General features: G+C 45.3%; 1 protein-coding gene across 4 annotated transcripts; it reads left to right on the top strand.

Moving 5' to 3' along the window:
- Positions 1-34: 34 nt before the first annotated feature.
- RPS21 (ribosomal protein S21) lies at positions 35-3,543 on the top strand. Of its 4 annotated transcripts, none has more exons than XM_056507264.1 (6): positions 35-90; positions 727-814; positions 1,399-1,462; positions 2,463-2,534; positions 3,248-3,303; positions 3,484-3,543. In XM_056507264.1, the coding sequence occupies exons 2-6, from the start codon at positions 765-767 to the stop codon at positions 3,491-3,493; spliced, it is 252 nt and encodes an 83-aa protein (XP_056363239.1). In that variant the 5' UTR covers positions 35-90; positions 727-764; the 3' UTR covers positions 3,494-3,543. The 4 variants fall into 4 exon arrangements, with proteins under 4 accessions (XP_056363239.1, XP_056363238.1, XP_056363241.1 ...); XM_056507263.1 differs by having other exon boundaries at positions 87-135; XM_056507266.1 differs by lacking the exon at positions 35-90 and adding an exon at positions 157-204.
- The last annotated feature ends 14,477 nt before the right edge of the window (positions 3,544-18,020 follow it).

Genomic DNA, 18,020 nt, shown 5'->3' with positions numbered 1-18,020 from the left:
CGTCACGCGGCCTTACGGAAGCGGTCACACTAACGTGACGTAATTCCATATCCGGTCCCGCCTCTTCCTTTCCGCTCGGCCGCGCGTGAGGTGGGAGCGGGAGCGGGAGCGGGGACTGAGAGAACGAGCGGGGCGGTGGGAGCGATGAGGGCGGTGGCGGGGCCGGGAGCGGTGGGAGCGGGGACTGAGAGAACGAGCGGGGCGGTGGGAGCGATGAGGGCGGTGGCGGGGCCGGGAGCGGTGGGAGCGGGGACTGAGGGAACGCTGGGGGCAGTGGGAGCGATGAGGGCGGTGGCGGGGCTGGGAGCGGTGGGAGGGGGGACTGAGGGAACGATGAGGGCGGTGGCGGGGCCGGGAGCGGTGGCGGGGGCGATGGCGGCGGAGCCCCGGGAGCGATGCTGAGGCCGGGCCGGCGGGGCCTGCTCTGCCCGCGAGGCTCGGCTGCAGGGCACAGCCCGTGGGCCCCGCCGGGCTCCGGCATCACCTCATGGCGGGGGAAGGTCTGGAGCTGTGGCAGGGAGGGTGAGCGTGGATTTTGGGTAAAGGTTCTTCCCGCAGAGGGTGCTGGGCACTGCCAGACACGGGGCAGCCAGAGCTGCAGGAGCGCTTGGGCAGCGCTGCCAGGGATACAGGTGGGATTGTTGGGGTGTCTGTGCAGGGCCAGGATTTAGGCTCGATGATCCTGGTGGGCCCCTTCGAACTCGCGACATTCCATGATTCTTCCAGGTGTTTGTGCCTACTGCCTCAGCAGGGACCAGGACGAGATGCAGAACGACGCTGGGGAGTTCGTGGACCTTTATGTCCCTCGGAAATGGTGAGTGGTGACTGAGGGGCAGGGCTGGAGTGGCCCCGAGGGGCTTCTTGTAGCAGCGAATATCTGGGTGGGGGGGAAAATCAGTTTTCTGTCAGTTTAAAAAGTCACTAAAAATAAGCTACTTGTATGGATTTTATTAGATTGAATCAAATATGTTTTACAGCCTGTGATTCCTGAGCATTTCCAACCTTGGTGTCCTTGACTGTAGTGGCTTTCAGTAAAAAAGTCATAGAATCTGATCTTATTCATTACCTTGATGACTTTATTTTTGCATTTTTGAAAAGAAAATTAACTTATGTGTGTTTTGAAGGCCTGTACTGCCCTGTACACTCTGTGAAGATGAACTGTACACATAGAAGCAAGTGGAGGGATAATTGGCTAATTAGTGTGATGCTACCAAGTGAAAATTTCCTTTAAATGTACTTAAAGCTGCATTTTAATCTTCTAAGCAATGAAAGCTTAAACTGTTAGAGTAAATTTCTTGTGCAGTTTTAATTTGCCTGTGGAATTGGCTCTAGTAGATTTCTTTGTCATTGTCACTGTCTATTTCCTTTTGTTTAAATCTATCTTGTTATATTCCTTAGCTCTGCTAGCAACCGAATCATTGGTGCTAAGGATCATGCTTCCATTCAGATAAACATTTCTGAGGTAAGTTTATTAACAGGATACATGATGGGAGAGTTAAACTTTTGATAAAAGTTACAGAATTAAACAGTTTATGATGTATCTTCAGTGAAGAAAGTCACAATACACCTTGACTTCTGCAGGTCCCCAGTTAATACATGTGGGTTCCAGTTAATTTAAGCTCCTTGTAGCATGGTTTGTGGATTTTTTCCAATTTATCAAATTCAGCTTTTAGGAATTTTGTGGACACAATATTCCTGTAGCTTATGACCTACAGAGCTTAATTTGGTTCTTGAATAGGAGACCACATTCCTATATCTATTAAAAATCTGAGTCTGCTGAGTTATACAAAAAAAAATGCTTTAAGAAACCACCCTGATTATGATTTCCTGTAGTTGTTAAGGCAAATACTTTCCCTGTTCACCGTGTTTCATTCCTTCAGTGATCCCAGTGTTTTCAAAGGATCAGAGATTAGCAGGGCATGGAATTGAACCCACCTGGTATTACAGGGTTCACTACTCTGTTTAATTCCTTGATTTATATTGTTTAGTCTTTTTCCTGTTAAATTTCTCAGCAGCTTGGGAAAGTGAGACAATTTAGGTCTCTCAGCTTGGGCATTTTCCTACCCATGGAACAAGCCTGTGCCCTTCCCCCTTCGGTTCAATTTTCTGTATGACCTTAGTTAAAAGAAATAAAACAAGAGTAAAGGCAGGAAAATCTACTTTACACTGAGCTTTTCCACTTGTTCAGAACTAAAATATTTTTTTCTTCTAGTTAAGATTTCTTGTCAGTCTGTGTGATGCACTAAATTTTATGGCTAGACAATGTAGTTGCAAATTTGCTGTGCAAAGATCACTGTAGCTTGACTTTCTAACTTCAGTGTTTGCCTTGAGATTTTGTGGTTTATTTTCTCAACACTACAAGTATTTTTCTGCAGCTATTAACTTAGGATGCTTGGCAAGTGTGATGTGAGAGTGTAAACCTTGGTAAGAATCTGTGTGAATCAGTTTTGCTGTGATTGCAGGTGGACAAGGTGACAGGCAGGGTGAATGGCCAGTTCAAGACTTACGCCATCTGCGGCCCCATCCGGAGAATGGTGAGTGCCTCCCTGAGCTGCAGAGTTACTGTGCTGCTTTTTCTGATCAATAGTCATTCATTAGATGTGTATCTGGCCCTGAAAACACTGTGTGAAGTGTGTTTTCACAGTGGTTTTTGGGGGTAATGAAGATGTGAACAAATTCACAAAATCACAGAAAGGTTTGGTTTGGAGGGACCTTAAAGGTCATTTCATTCCACCCCTGCCATGGGCAGGGACACCTTCCACTGTCCCAGTTGCTTCAAGCTCTGTCCAGCCTGGCCTTGGAGACTTCCAGGGATGGGGCAGTCACAGCTTCAATGGGCACACTGTGCCAGGACCTTGGATTAATTCAGACTAGTCAATTTTTTCTGGAGATATTTGTTTGGTTTTCTTTTAAGTAAAGGATGCAAGTGATTTTCTTTCTTTTAAGGATGTATACCAAGGTGTTAATCCTGGCTTTTATCTGTTTTTTGTAGTTACTGGAGATGATACTGCCTTTACCTAAAAGTGGTGTGAGAAGTTCATTACAAGTCCACTTATCCATAAATATAGGTTGTTCATACAAATGCATATTTTTATGCAGTTAAAGCAATTTCTTACCGTTAAGAATGACAAAGAATTAACAGTTTATTTTGAAAACACTAATCTGCACTAACTGCTGCAGCTGCCTTTCTTCTACACGTGTCAGCAATTATTTGGACACTTGAGAATATTTTCTTTTCTCTTTCCAGGGTGAATCAGATGATTCCATTTTGCGTCTGGCGAAAAATGATGGAATTGTTTCCAAGTACGTCTGTTTATCTTATCCTCTAACTCTTGCAGGGGGAACTTCCATTCCCAAATCCAGCTTTTAGGATGACAGTCTGTATGTTGTATTTATAGGATGATTACACAGTTGGTTAAAGATACTTACTTGAGCTGTTGAAGCAAACTCATTTTTAACAATGTTTATTTCATTTTCTTCTAGGAACTTTTAACTGAAGAAACTCCATTATGGAACGTGTGAAATAAACAGTTTAAAACTGTATTGTGCTGTGTCTTTTGTTCAAATCATAAACACAAGTGGGTTTATTATAGTTAGTCTTAAAAGACTTGAAAATGTGTCTTAAAACGGATTCTGATTGTGAATTCTTAAAATAAATCAACTTGTAAAGCAATGCCAGAGTTGAAAGTCAAGGATTTCCACTTTCTTCTTGGCTTCACTGTCATTGTTCTTTTCCAGATTTAATAAGTTTTGCATCTGTAATGGAACACTTGCAATGGAGTAATCTAACTGAGCTTGCTGCTTTTACACTGCAAAAACTAAGGGAATTCTTGTTAGGATCCAAGAATGATTCTGTCCTTTCTTCCAGGTGCTGCTTTTGTGTTGGTAGATTTTGTTTGCACACAGCAGGTTTATTTGTGACTTTGTGATTATTGTTTAAATAAATGTCATACATAGGTTTGGGTTTAAAGTAATGTAATAGGGTATGACTTGCATGGAAAAATTTCCCCTGTCAGCTGCATTTTACCAGTTCCATAATACAACTACACAAGGACTGTCCTGGTGGTGTATCCTGATCTGCATGCACTCAAGCATTACTCAGAGGTTACATCCACATTACACTTCCCTGCTTGTGGTCATCCCTGGGTTAACATTTGCAGTTGTCCAGCCTCAAATCTCTGCACAGACCCTCCCAGAACTCTTCCAAGTGACAGAGGCTCTTTGGTGATGCTTTCCTGTTTTTCTTCAAGCTGTCACCAGTGAGAGGCGCTTACCATGTGCTTTATTTCTGACTTGTTTGCAAATCAGAAATTATTTATTTCTGATTTGTGTGCATGTGTGTGTGGGAAACAAGGCTCAGGCCTCTGGGGACAGCCTGGAACAGGGATGCTGTTGCCTCTGGACTAAGGAGAATGGCTGAACTACCCAAGTGTGGCACTTTCCTCCTTATCTGTGTTTTTCTTCTCAGACATGACAAAGTGCAGCATGTTTGTTTGATGTTTGTTTGGAAGGTCCTGTTCTGGCACCATGGATACCTACTGAATATTAGCAGAGCTCATCAGGCTGTGTTAATATGTAGTTACAGTGTGGTGTGGGTTTGGTTTTTTTTTTTGTAATTTTGATAGGATTTTTTTGCAAATCATAAATTAGGATTTAGAGTGTAAGCTACTGTATAGATACAAACCTTCATTCCAGGAGCAGTTGCAGCAGAGAAGTCAGAACTCAATGGGCTGAGAGCCCTTTATAACAGAGCCATAACCTGAAACATCTTTGGCTGCACAGTCTCTCTTCTCACTGATAACACTTGAATTTATTTCTCTGAGCTGATAGAACTTTTAAAAGATGAACTCCTGGGTGTTGCAAGTAGATAGGAACTCAGCTAAAAAGGCAAAAAAATTGGTTCATGTTGAATTTGTGTTGAACTTAGTACACAAAGTGCATGAGAGAAACCTTTTAAATACTAAAACAAGGGGGGGGAGTTAATCCTTACTTTATTTTTGGGCTATTTTCTTCTGACATCTAAGTTTAATCATGAAAGATGCATTAAGAAAAAGGGGGAGGAGGGATGACAGTGTTGTGATCTAGAAATAATTCATTTTTTCCAGGAGATAAATCTGTGAAAACATTTTCTGGAAAGAAAAATACAGTTTTCAAACTGGAGAGATTTCAACTTGGCTTATGTCCAATCCTTATTACTTTCCTTTGTGCAGAGTTAGAGGAGATAAGTTTTAATTGGACTTGGTATTTTTTTCTGACATATCTTAAATTAGCTGCTTCTGCCTTGGCATTAGGGTAGAACTTTAAATAAAACACTTAACTGTTTGCTGCTGATAAATGGCTGGTTTACCAAAGAGTTTAAATATTGTTGATTTGTTCCTAATCCCCTGAGATTCTGTTCATCCATGTGGATTTCAGTGGAATTCCTCCATAAGGCACAGTGAACTGACAGCTTAAAAGTTCAAGATGAACTTGAGGTCTCTCAGATGTCTTTTTAAACAGTACAACCCCATTAGTACACAGCTGACCCAAATTTACACTTTTGGTTTGAGTGTTTAAGGATTATGTTGTAATTTTAAAATGTTCTGTGCTTTGTAACACTGATTGTTGCCATTTGGTTTTCGGAATTTAAAAGAATTGAAACAAATCACTCTCTCATTAATTTCTTGGCAAAATATGAAATGTTAATGGTGCCATATCCTGAAACAGTTCAGTTGGGAATGGATTAGTGCTGTGCTAAAGGCTTCCTGAAGTTCACACCATCATCACCAGCAAAACAGTGTGACTTCTACCAAAGTTTCTACAAAATCCTATCCAGGGAGGACATGTATCCCTTTAAAAATCCACTTTCAGCTGCATTTTGGAGTATTGTGATGTAAAATGTTCTTTGTTTTCCTGGAACAGGAATAGTTCAGATGTTCGAGGGCCATGAAAGGGAATGAACTGTACTCTACTGTACAAGATGGACAGAGTTGCCCTTACATGGTTACATTGCACCAAGTCGTGAAATTCTTTGCTGTTACTTACGAGGACTTGGCAGTGGCATCCTAAAGACATCTGATTTTACTGGGGCTATTTTAGTGTCTTTGGCCAAAATTCTGCTGCTCAGACAAGAGCCTGAAACTCCTGAAGACACCTGGGGGCTTGGTAGGAGCTCGTAGATGTCTCATAATACTGATTTTTCTTTTTTAGCCTTGCCACTGTTCTAAAGAACCACACGGTGCTGAAAAGCTGCTCCAGTGTGTCTCAGTTGTGATGAGAGCCCCGGGGTCACTGCTGCTCCTGGGCACAGTTAACAGCTCTGGTGACATCAGCCCTGCTGAGGTGCCAAACAGGCTCAGCCCTGCCAGGCTGGGAGGGGACAGGAGGCAAAACCCTGGCACAGAGGAGACTGAGACTCAGGGGAGGTGTAAAAAAGGCCAAAAGTGTGTTTTCCTCCATGTGTGTCCAAGCACAAGAAGAGTTTTTGGAGCAGAGCTGTCCCAGCAGTGCTGCTGCAGAAGGGAACCTGGGACAGCTCTGTGGGATATTTATTTGCCCAAAGCTGATGCTGGAGGCTGCTGAAAGCCTACCTAGAGGACTGGGATAATCCAATTCCACTAGATTTGGCAGCAGTTTTGTTTTCCAGTTGGATGTTATGGAGAACTGTCCATTCCCAGCTCCTGTTTTGTTCAAATGCTGTCACTGTGAGTAAAACAGAGAGATAAATACATCTCTGCTGCAAATATTCCTTTGAGCAGGTTAAGGGAGGTTTTGATTTTAGTTTAGTCATTTCTGGCTGTTTGTGTTGAGGCATCCCTAGGGAGGTAGTTTCCCTCCCTAGTATGTATGTTGGACTAATCAACCATGGGAAAAAACAAATAAAACTAATTAGTTAGGTTTGTTTTTTTTTCCAGTTAGGAAACACGCTATTGTTTAACATCAGACAGGAGTGCTTCTTGGCTAAACCCTCAACAGGAACTACAGGTACAAAAATTTTAAGAAGTAAGAATTTATTATTTTTTCAATAAATTATGATGAAAGAGGTATTATTTTAACATCTATTTTCAGATAGCTGATAATGAATGAAACTAATGTGGCCAGTCTGAACCAAGTGTATTTTGCAATGTACACACCTAAGTGTGTTAACAAATGAGCAAACTTAAATTTGTTAACAAATCCTCTTCCATGGCTTGTTTCTACAGGACTGGGACCATGAGAAGAGCAGGTATGTGCCTGTTCTGCTGTTTGCAGTCCTGGGCTGACCATGGCCAGCTGCCAGTGCCCACCCAGCTGCTCCCCTCTCCCCTTCCACAACAGGGCAGAAAACAGGGTGGAAAAGCACATGGGTGACAGCAGGGAGGTCACTCACCAATTACCATCAGAGGCAAAACAGGAAAATCCATGTATTGCTTATTAAAACAGAACTGGATTGATAGCACCAGGATTAGGCTGCAGATGGTGGGAGCCCAGAGCTATACATACATTATCTGTTAATTCAGGTGCTCTTCCAAGAGGATGGAGGACAATCCTGGTGCAGGGAGCCAAGGCTTGTGGGGCATTGACTGGGGGTTTCTGCAGGGATGGAAGTGACAGCCACTTGCATTTTGCTGAGCCAGTTGAAAGCTGTGTACTGGACACAACACATCCAGCAATATTAAGGTGCTGCTTATCTGGTTCTAAACACAATAATCATTTTAATGTTTTCACAGGGCACCAGAGCCCAGACAAGCACCTTGATCCATCCATCCATCCATCAATACAAAATGCAATGCACTGGTGCCCTGATGTGAAGTCACTCAGGCTGGCTCCCTCTCATGACCTGCAGTGCCTGTCAGGTAAGTCAGGTTGAGCAAAAATGCTAAAATACCACATGTTTTATTTCACAGAACAGTGTTTTCATAAAGTGTTTAGCACAACTCTGTGCAAGTTGCTCATCGAGCTGGGAAATGTGATATTTTTTGCTCCAGGCAAAATGTTTGAAATGTCTGAGGCTGAGCAAAAATAGCACTTCAGAATAAATTGGGTAGTGCACAGGGGAGGTGGCAGAGATCATTACTTGCTGCTTGTCCCTGCTCCATTCAGTTCTTTCCCCTACAAGGGCTAGAAAGGCTGGGGATTTAATTCTCCCTTTGACCAGTTTGAGGCTAAAAGAAAGGGATTTACACGCCTGATTTCTGTTGTGGCCAATGGAGCCATGCTCGCAGCAAACTCCCTCTGCATTCCTGGGAAAATGGGGTCATTTGTGCTGGATCACTCAGCCAAGCATGGATGTGTGACAGTACAGCCCCCAAGCCAGCTGTGCTGAGAAAATAACCTGGAAAAGTTGATGCTGCAGCTAAGCTCAGTGTCTCTGGTGGGTCACTTTTGCTCTGTCTTGTGTCTGCTCTCAAGTGCCCAGAGCCCTTATCCCAGTCTCCAGCACATGAGTTGTAATCTCAAACTTGGAAGAGTTTCCAGGCAGGCTGACCAAAATCTGAGGATCCCAGACCACCTGTACCCAAAAATAAGTAAATAAAAGGAAGCTAATCCCAGATGGTGCTGATTAAAACACGGACTACAAAGGGAGGTGGAGGAAGCAGCTTTCAGGCTGTGATGTGCATTACCTGAGAGGGAGCTGATCATTGTGCACAGGGCTCGTGCTGGGAACCAGCACACTGTGCCACAGACTGCCTTTGGAGAGCCTGCATCCTCCTGCAGAAGAAAACAGAGCCAAAATTTGGGTCTTTTGATTGCATAGGGGATTAACGACAGTTTTCTGGGAGAGTGATACACAGAGTGACCACAGTAGGGATAAACCCTTTCAGGTTAAAGTGAGGCAGTTTTACAAGATTTTTCTGGCTTTACCCACATGCTGACCTTACCTAGGGAACAGGAGGCTTTGCAGGTGTGGGGCAGGTGGCAGTGTACCTGCCTGCAGTGACACTGTGGCCAGTGCTCACCTCTGATCTTGGCTCAGTGCTTGATAACAGATCTGCTTTGGTCTTAAGGCCCCAGGTGCTGATCTTTTGTTTCCCAAAATGTGTTATTTGCCACCTATCTCTGTGGTTTTTGCTTTTTCAAACTTGTTTGAGACTGTCCTGACAGGAAGGTTAATCCTTGCCTCAGTTGAAACAGTGCTGACTCACTGCTGCAAGTCATAATTCCCTGAAAACATTGAATATCCAGGAAAGTCTCATGCAAATATCACACCTTTCCATATGGTTACATAAAAACCTCAAACTATGTCATTTCATCAGACACCTTGTGGTTCATGCCTGCTCTGTTACTCAGCCTTCACTGCTCTCAGTGCCTTTAAAAAGAAAAAAAAAATCTGTTACTTTCTGCAGAGTAAGGAACTGTTCCTGGTGTGCTTCCCACTAGGTGTGCATCCCAGGCACTGGAACCAAGCCTCAGGAGACTGGTTTCTGCTTCCAGCAGTGACATTTCTTTTGAGCAAGACCTGTCAACTGCTACATCTTACACCAGAATTTTCCCATCCCTCAAATGATTGTGATTTTAAAAAGTAGGAATCTCTAAATCAATGTAAATGCTCAGAAAATGTTCTCTAAACAACTTGTACAAGGAGGATAAACTTTAAAGATCTGCAGTGAACTCAGTAGAGTTGAGCCAGAGGTGCTAATTTAACTAATTTAACTAATTTACTATTTTAACCCCTGGCTTTATCCTCTATCCTGCAGGGGAATTTTACACCACCAGTTTTCTGGACATGCAAATCAAATAGTGTCATTTTGTCTTTTTGTATCCAGGAACATTTATGGGGGTAGGACCCTTAGAGTGTTCTTTTTCCTTTAGGGAGTGGGTAATGAGAGGGAGGGCCATATCAAAGCTGACTGCTGGAAAGAATTAACTGATTTACAATGCTCTGCAGCTTGAGATAATGCCTCTGGTATTTGGAGACTCTGAAATGCAAAATGCAGTGCTCATGGGGAGCCTGTCTCAGTCACCCCTTGCTGGCATCAGTAGCTGGCACCCAGGAGTGCAAATCCCACAGGGACTGGTCACTGTCAGCCCAGCCCAGGGCACAAAGCTGGAGCTGCCAGGCTGCTCCTACTGCTCTGGCCCAGCCTAAAGACTTCCTGCATCTCTAAGGTCACTGCAGCCTCTAATGCAAATTCACAGGATACCATTAGCCTTAGATTCCCATCTTCATGAATTTGCAAACAACGGAGACACTCTCCAGAAGTGCTCAGAGTTGGGAACAGAACAAACCAAGAGAAATTCCAGCAAAGGGGGTGGTGTCTGATTGCAGCCCCAGATAACAGTTCTTATCAGAAAAGCTCATAAATCCACCCAATTCAAACAGTGTCAGCAGCATCCCGTGCTGCTTTGTGTGCCCCTCAAGGGATCTACAGCTTCTTGTTCCGATCAGCAATTTCCATTCCATCCTCCAGCTTCCCAGAAGCCACTACTTCCTGGAAAACCTTTGTGGGAGTGCTAATTCTGAATATCTGTGTGGCCTCAGAAGGAGCCGGACGTGTTGCTGGTCTAATAAACAGCCCAAATTACTGTTTGGCTGTCACTTGTGATTAAAGCAACAAATATTGGCAAAAACAGCATGCCAGAAGCAGGGGAGTTGTTTAAGTGTTGGCTTTTGGGTCTGAGCTTCAAGTGGTTGGTGGAATATGAAGTGTTCATTGAGAAACAGCATCAGTGTCTCTCCTGGGAACTGTAAATAGCCCTACCCTTTTCTGAAGCACAAACACATGGATAACACCACCTTCTCTGATCATTGTCACCCTCTGGTGTCATCACTGCCACTGCAGTGAAGATTACTTGAGATGGACATAAGACCACACCATGGCCTTGTCTCTTAATTCTAGTTTTACCTCAAGCATTAGTTTGTATTTTTTTAGGTCCTAATACAAACAAGGCAGAAAATACATATTTATTGTTTGGGAAAAAATCCTACAGCTTTTGCATGGAAAGGTGTGGATTTGGTGTTAAAGAATGATGTAGGTGTGAGAAGATGAGCATCATGTCAAAGAGTTGGTCCCAAGTAAAATATCAGGCTGACATCCATGTGCTCCAAGAGATTTCTCAACAACTCCTTCCTGCTACATGAAAAAAATATTTGTATTGTGGTCAGCCACCCCTTTTAGGGATGTGCTGAAGCAATTATAAGGAGTGAGGGGGAGTCATGACCTTGATATTATTCTAGCAACTCTAATAGGGGAAAATCTGTGGATTTATTTCAGCCACATTTTGTCTCTTCCAGCAAACATTCTGGTAGTTTCCAATACACCAAAATGAGCATAAGGGGATTTTGCCTCCAGTGTTCTGAATTCTGAATGACCTCGTGGAACAAGGACCAGATGATGAAGTGACCTTATAAAATGCTCTTTTAGGAAAACACCATGTCATACACTGCTGGGACTAATTGTCCAGAACAGGATACTGGGAACAACTCTAAATCTTTAGAGGAACCTATAAAACAGAACTCTGGACTTACCCCATGAGAGAGAATGGAATAGGGGAGGTTGTTTCTTCTGCCATGGGAAAAAATTCAGCATCTTGGCCAACTTCACAAGAGTGTAACAGCCCCTTCCTGACTTGTGTGGTGAAGAAACTTGGGTCACAAAAGCTGTGCCCTTCTATTTATCAGGTAATTTTTAAATAATACTGTTTGTGCCCAGGCAGAGGGGCTGTTTGTGCTAAGAACCAGTGCTGAACAGCTCTGGCTCCAGGGGTGACACAGTGCAAAGTGGCATTCCCAAAGAACAGCCCTAGGGAGCAGCATTTAAGGGAAGAAATTGATAAAATGAGACAAGAAGCACCACAAATATGCTTTTTTTCCTTTACCCTTGTAAAAAGTCACAGGAATATAAGAACAGATGTGAATGTTGGGTGGTTAGTGAAAGGTGAATTCAGCAGCAAGCTTTTCTTACTGTCCTGAAAGGAGCTGCTCACGTGAATGCTGAGGCTGTGATCCTGTGTCTTCCTGCAGTTTTGGAATGTGCTGCTCAAGGTGCAGGAGATGCTCCACAGCTGTGTGCAGCCCTCTCTCCTGGCCAGGCAGGGGGAGCAGATGGACCCTGAGAGAACACCAGAGGTGAGGTGTGAGCAGAGCCAGAGTGGCTTGGTAGCTAGAGAAAGAGCAGAGAACCAGGGAACTGGAGTTGGTGCCACCAGAGCAGGAGATACCTGAGTATCTGGAGTGGGTCTGTGTGTAAGGAGGGTAAAGCAGGGTAGGGATGAAGCTGCAGGAGCAATGGGCACATTCAGGAGCAGTGGGAGAGGAAGGAACATCTGACAAAACTGAGGTGCTCATAACTTGGGGGGAATTTAATGGAAAGCCACAACAGATCTGGAGGGAGGCACTGCTGCCTGCTGGAAGAGATGGGGAAGGGAGGGAGAGGTTTTGTGTGTTTATGCACTCTGTGGGGCCCAGACACTGAGATCTCTGTGCAAGCACTTCACTGCCACGTGTTCTCTGTAAATGCATGGGCACTGGATGTGTCCCTTTGAAGCAGCAGCACCGTGCTCCTCTGCCCTGTCTGGCACTGCTTAATCCTGAAAAGAAGCAGCACTTCCCTGGCTGCTCCTTAGAAGTGACCTGAGCAGCAGCAGCGTAATCACTTGCACTAAACACATGGCTGGAATCCTTTTGATACAGTCCAAGACACAGGACAGCTTCCTAGAAACTGCCTCAGGGCAGACCTGACTGTCTGACTGCCATTGTAGTGACATTTCAGAACAATTTTATTTGTTCCGGTCAGCTGTAATTGAACATCTGGGCTAACAACGGGGAGATTCCCGAGGCTGGCATCAGAGTCAGGAAGGAAAAGGAGTCATTTTGGAGTCCTTCCTTAATCCCAGCTCCTTTGTTAGAAGTGTTGGTGTTATTTAATTGACTGTTAAATCCCAGTCACATGAGCACCCTCGAGTGTAATCTCCTGTGATAAATTGCCCAGTGCTCGTGTCAGAGGCACATTCTGGTCTCCAGCCTGTGCAAGACTCAGTGTCCTGTGATTACAGCTGACTTTTGCATGGGGAAGGAGGGAGGAATGGATCTTATTTCAGTTTAAATTGATTTAAGAAGACAGTCAACTCCAGATTTGGGTAAAGACACTGTTCTCTAACGTGCTTAAGGTGATTGTAGATGCAGTTATTTTTTCCAAGCTTTTCAGCAAATGTTTACAGGGTCCAGGTCTTATCAGAGAAGGCAGACAGCCCTTGGGGGGGAAAACCAGACAATTGCATAAAGGCTCATCTCACAGGTGGGACAGAAGGAAGGGAAAGGGCTCAGTTAAGGTTAGGGGGGAGCAGTTATCTGTTGGAAACAGCCTGCACACAGACCTCTAGGATCAGGAAAGAGAATCTGAAGGTGGAAATGGAAACAGATATGAAGAAGGAACTGAACAGATAAGAGGAGGATGTCAAGGAAAATCTGTAAGATGTCAAGAAAACCTTTTTTTGTTCTACAATCCTCTAATATTTCCCTAGTTGATTCTGTTAATTCTCCCTCATTAGAGATTTCACCCCACATCTTGTGGTCTGAGACCAACCAGAGCCAGAGACTGGCCAGAGGCAGAGCAAGGTGCTGGCATCCCTGAGGGCACAGATGCTTGCATGGAGTGTGCAGGGGACAGCCAGTGACTTCTGAGATGCTCCTCACCCCACTGGCACTGCTTTCCCCAAACCTTGTGAATTAGGAAGGTGGCAGGATCTGTGAGCTGCCCAGAAAGGTCTCTGCCTCAGACCTCCATGCTTGGATTCATTGTCAGAATTCAGTGTCTCTCAGGTGCAGATTTTCACCCCTTTTTGAAGCCACTTCCATTTACACCCAGATGAGAGGGCAGGTTTAGCTTTGCCCTGCTAGTCTCCACTTAGATATTCCTCACCTGATGTTTCCTTAATTCTCAGGGCACCAGCAAAACAGCACAGGGCTCCTGCCTGCCCTTGGGAAGGTGGTGATGTGCAGCAGCCTGGAGGTTCCCTGGGAGCAGAGCCAAGAAAGGAAGGATCTGCAGAGGAGAGGAGCAGCCCCTGGGAAGCAGCCTGGACGTGTGCAGGTAGGACAGGAGCTCTGGCCCTGGCTGGCTGCACCTGGCTGCAGGTGTTACATCTGGCAGAGGTCTGGAGGGACTGGTCCTGCTGGCAGGCATCTGTCTCCCTCCTGGAATGCAAGGCTTTGCTGAGAGCAGCCCACTGTGCTGTTTTCTGTCATTTTGGAGCTGTGGCATGGGGGGAATGGCAGTGTGCTGTGGTGTGCTCAGGGAACAGCCTGGGCTGTGATGTCCCCACTCTGCTGTGACAGAATCCCTGTCCCACCACACACAGCACGTCCTCTGGCATGGCCCTGCTGATAACAGCCTGTTCCCTCAGCCCTCCTCAGTCACATCACAGCCCATCTCATTTTATCCAAATGCCATTTCCCCCCTCCCCAGCCCTGAACCACCACCAGGCTGATATCAGTGCCTGTGTGTCAGTATCAAAGGAATGCCTGATAATATCCTGGTTTTCTGCTCAGCTTCTCCCAGCTCTCTTTCAATTCACAATAATTTGTGCTTCCTTATGACCCCAAAGGCACCACAAAACAAATGTATCAACGTGAATGTAAGCACTTTAATCAGTAAAATGCAAGATTAAAATAATAATAATAATAATAACAGTACCCTGCAGGGAGAGAGACTGAGAAAAGAAGAGCAAATAAAAAGAAATGCTCTGTATGTTCTGGCTGGGAGCCAAAGGCCCTCTGGGCCAGGTTTGGATGAAATGGGGCTTAATTTCTGGTGTGAGAAACCGCTAGAGTGAATCTGTAGCAAACAAAGGCCAATTCACAAAGGGACATAGGCCAGGGTGGAGGAGGAGAGGGCAGCCTGCCAGTTCTGCCAGCTCCTGTGATTTTATCATGTCTTGCAGTATCAGATGTTTTACTGTTAGCTTCCTTTTCCTCTTGCATTTTTTTTAGAAAAAAACTGCATTTCTTCTCATGAAATTTTTAGGGGAAAACTTAGATACACTCCAAAGACAAAGTCAAGAAAGCAAAATGAAGGTAACAAGCACTAAAGTTCATTAACTCCATGGAAATTAAATTTAGATTCTTAAACAAGACTCAGGGAGAGGAGGTTTTTAAAAAAAGTTTGGGCTGTGCAGTGTGAAATGCTTTCTTGGACCATGAGCAGCTGTTTACATTTGAAAAGAACTGCTGTGTCAGCAGGGCTGGTGGGCTCATCCCTCAGTGACAGCATTATCTCCCTGGAGAGCTCCCAGTGCCTCAGCAGAGTGAGATCCCCCAGATCTCACAGGGCTCAGCTCTGCCCTCTGCCACACCACCAGAACCTCTGCTCTGCACATCCCTGGGATCAGGGAGATGACAGAAAGCCAACTATGGCAGCAGGGTAGTACAAACCCACCAAGGGAATTCTCTCCATAATGGGAATCTTGCCCAATTCTTAAAAGTCCACTCTTTCCCTTGGGAGCACAGCAAAGAGCTTGTACCCAGAACAGTGGCATTTCCATCTCATCTCAGAGTATTATGAGATGGAAATGAGTGTGATCCCGTTATTTCTCAGGTTCTTTCCAACAAACAGAACAGGCAGAATGGCTTGTCCTGAAAATCCAAAGCTTTGCCATCAGCTGCACGCTGTGCTTAATGCCCTCGATAATTCAGCAGTTGGCTGGTAGAATATACTTCTTTTTCTCTCTAATTGCTCAGACCCAGGCAGTTTGTTTGGGATTCAGCTCTCAAATAATTCAGCATTTACTGCAGCTAAGGAAACCCAACATGCAGTAGTGGCAGCTTTAGAGCCACTCTCCAGAAGGCTGCTGGGGACACAGGATGGTTCCCCAGGGGTCATCCCTGTATTTTCCCATGGTATTATCTGATTTTTGAGGCCAGTTGTGGATGCAGGAATTCTGCCCACGCACATTTCTTCTGGCTGCTGTAGGTCCTGGATGACAGTGGGTTGGCCCACACAGGGCAGCCTGTGGTCAGTCACCACTCCAGCATCAGCCCAGTCCTCATTTCTGGGTCTGCAAACACTGTTTTGGGAGTGTACACAGCTCTGGTGTCACCATGTCCACTCTGGCTTCATCTCAGGACACCATGACATGTGCTTTCCCCTTGAGATTTGTGATTGAGCACAAGCAATGTGGAGAGCATTTGTGGCTTAGTTTGGGCTGTTTTGGGGTTCAGTCCCAAGGGAGGAACTTCTAGAAGCTGTTGCTTGAGTTGCTGAACTTTAGTAGGCAAAATAATTAAGTTCTCAAGAAGATACTGAGCTAAGGAGCTGTCGTGGTATAGTTGGTTGAGAAGAGGCTGATGGCATTTACATCAAACCCCACTCTGCTAATGAAGGATTGATTCATCCCTCATCCCAAAAGGAGGGAGGCCACATATGCAGTGGGAAGGGATGAAAGAACACTGCAGTTTTCAAGACAGCAATCCAAAAATTTGGGAAATCCAAATTTCTCCATGCCCTCTGAGCTGGAGTGGTGCTGCCAGGCACACGTGGATACAGATTTTTAAAAACCAGTGACAGCCAGACTCATTGCACTGGTGACAGGCATTTCCCTCCAAGACAAGAGTACTGGGAGTGACTGGTGGGCCAGTAGCCCTGTCCCAGTTTCTGGTGCCATGCACAGGTGTCCCTTGCTGGGGAAGGGAGCCAGGGCCACAGTGCTTGGCCACCTGCCACCACTGCCAGCTCTGTGTCAGAGCCCAGCCTGGCCTGTGGGCAGGGACCCTCTGTGGGCACTGCCAGGGGCAGGGGCAGGTTTTCCACTGTGCTGCACAGGCTCGGTGGGACTGATGGAAGGGGAGCAAGGAGCGTTTGACCCTCGTTAATGTCATCATTTCAAGCATGCCCACCCCTTCCCCAAGAGTGTTTTACAAAGAGGGCTGTGTTCTTGCTGTGGATGATTAACCAAATCCTGTGCCGGGTGTACCAGGCTGAATGGGGAGCTGAGGACCCTGTTTGCACAGATAAAGGACATGGAACTGCTCTGGCACAGGCTGTGCCTCTGCAGGAGTGGGTCTGGGAGGACAGAGAGGCTGGCTCCTGTTTTCATCTAGTTTGTAGCTGCGGCACTCACAGTACATGAAATTTGAAAAATCTCTTTGTTTGGCCGCCCTCAGGCTTCCCACATGGAAAAAGGGTGTGTGGGGATGGGAGTGCTCAGGCTGTGAACACAGTGTGCTCTCTGATGGAGGCACTGGGGAGGGAAGGACAAGTCATTCCCCAGTTAATGGGAATTGTTGGGTTACCACCATCATGCAGGAGAGGCTCTGTTGGCTGCCCCTCAGGGAACTCCCCCAAGGACCTAAACCTATTCTCTTCCCTGCCTCCACCCCAGTGTTTCACACTGTTTAGACACAGACATGCTCAGACACCACATTTTTCCTGCTGTTTCCACTTGCCTCTGTTCTTCTGAAGCAAGCCCATATTGAACATATATCAAAATATTACAAGAGACAAGTGCTTGCAGGGTGAGCAGGTACAGAGGAATCCCCAAGACTACACATGCTAATTCATTTCAGCATCACCTGTCCCCTCTGCTAATCACCTAACACTGTTTATATTACTCATAAATTTTTAAATGGAGCAAAGAAGTTTGGGCAGCTCAATGTGACTGCAAATACCTTTGGAGATTGACAGAAACAGCACTTAAATTGTCACATTCCAGCATTTTCACTTCAGATATTGGGATAAAAGTGATATATTATGATGGTTTTCCAGGTTTAGTTTCACCTACAGCATCTTGCATGGCAGCAGCTATCAGAAATGAATGATGCCAGAACCAGACAGAGCCTGTGCTCTTAATTGTAGGGGCCATTTGTGCTGTGCTGATGACAGACAGTGTCTGCCTGTGTGCTCTGACTTCACCTGCTCATGTGTTTCTAGTTTTGCTGCAGTGTTGGGAATGGAGGCAACTGAGAATACCCTTTCTGTACCATCTCTGGTGTGTTTTTTCCCCCTAAGTGTTCTGAAAGATCAACTTGTACTCAGACAAGCGTGATGTCTTTGAGCTGAATGGAAAGGTGCCTGCTTCAGGAACTGGTCCAGGGGACAGAAGTCAGAAATTAATGTTAGAGTCCA

Source organism: Oenanthe melanoleuca, chromosome 20 (genome assembly GCF_029582105.1).
Source record: "Oenanthe melanoleuca isolate GR-GAL-2019-014 chromosome 20, OMel1.0, whole genome shotgun sequence".
Lineage (NCBI taxonomy): Eukaryota > Metazoa > Chordata > Aves > Passeriformes > Muscicapidae > Oenanthe > Oenanthe melanoleuca.
The sequence above is the reverse complement of the archived record's forward strand: the minus strand, read 5'-3'. Positions and strand labels throughout refer to the sequence as shown.

Coding starts and splice junctions, on each gene's coding strand:
- RPS21 (XM_056507264.1), top strand. CDS start 765: ATGCAGAACGACGCTGGGGAGTTCGTGGACCTTTATGTCCCTCGGAAA. Junction 1,463..2,462: donor TTCAGATAAACATTTCTGAG/GTAAGTTTATTA, acceptor CTGTGATTGCAG/GTGGACAAGGTGACAGGCAG. Junction 2,535..3,247: donor GCGGCCCCATCCGGAGAATG/GTGAGTGCCTCC, acceptor TTCTCTTTCCAG/GGTGAATCAGATGATTCCAT.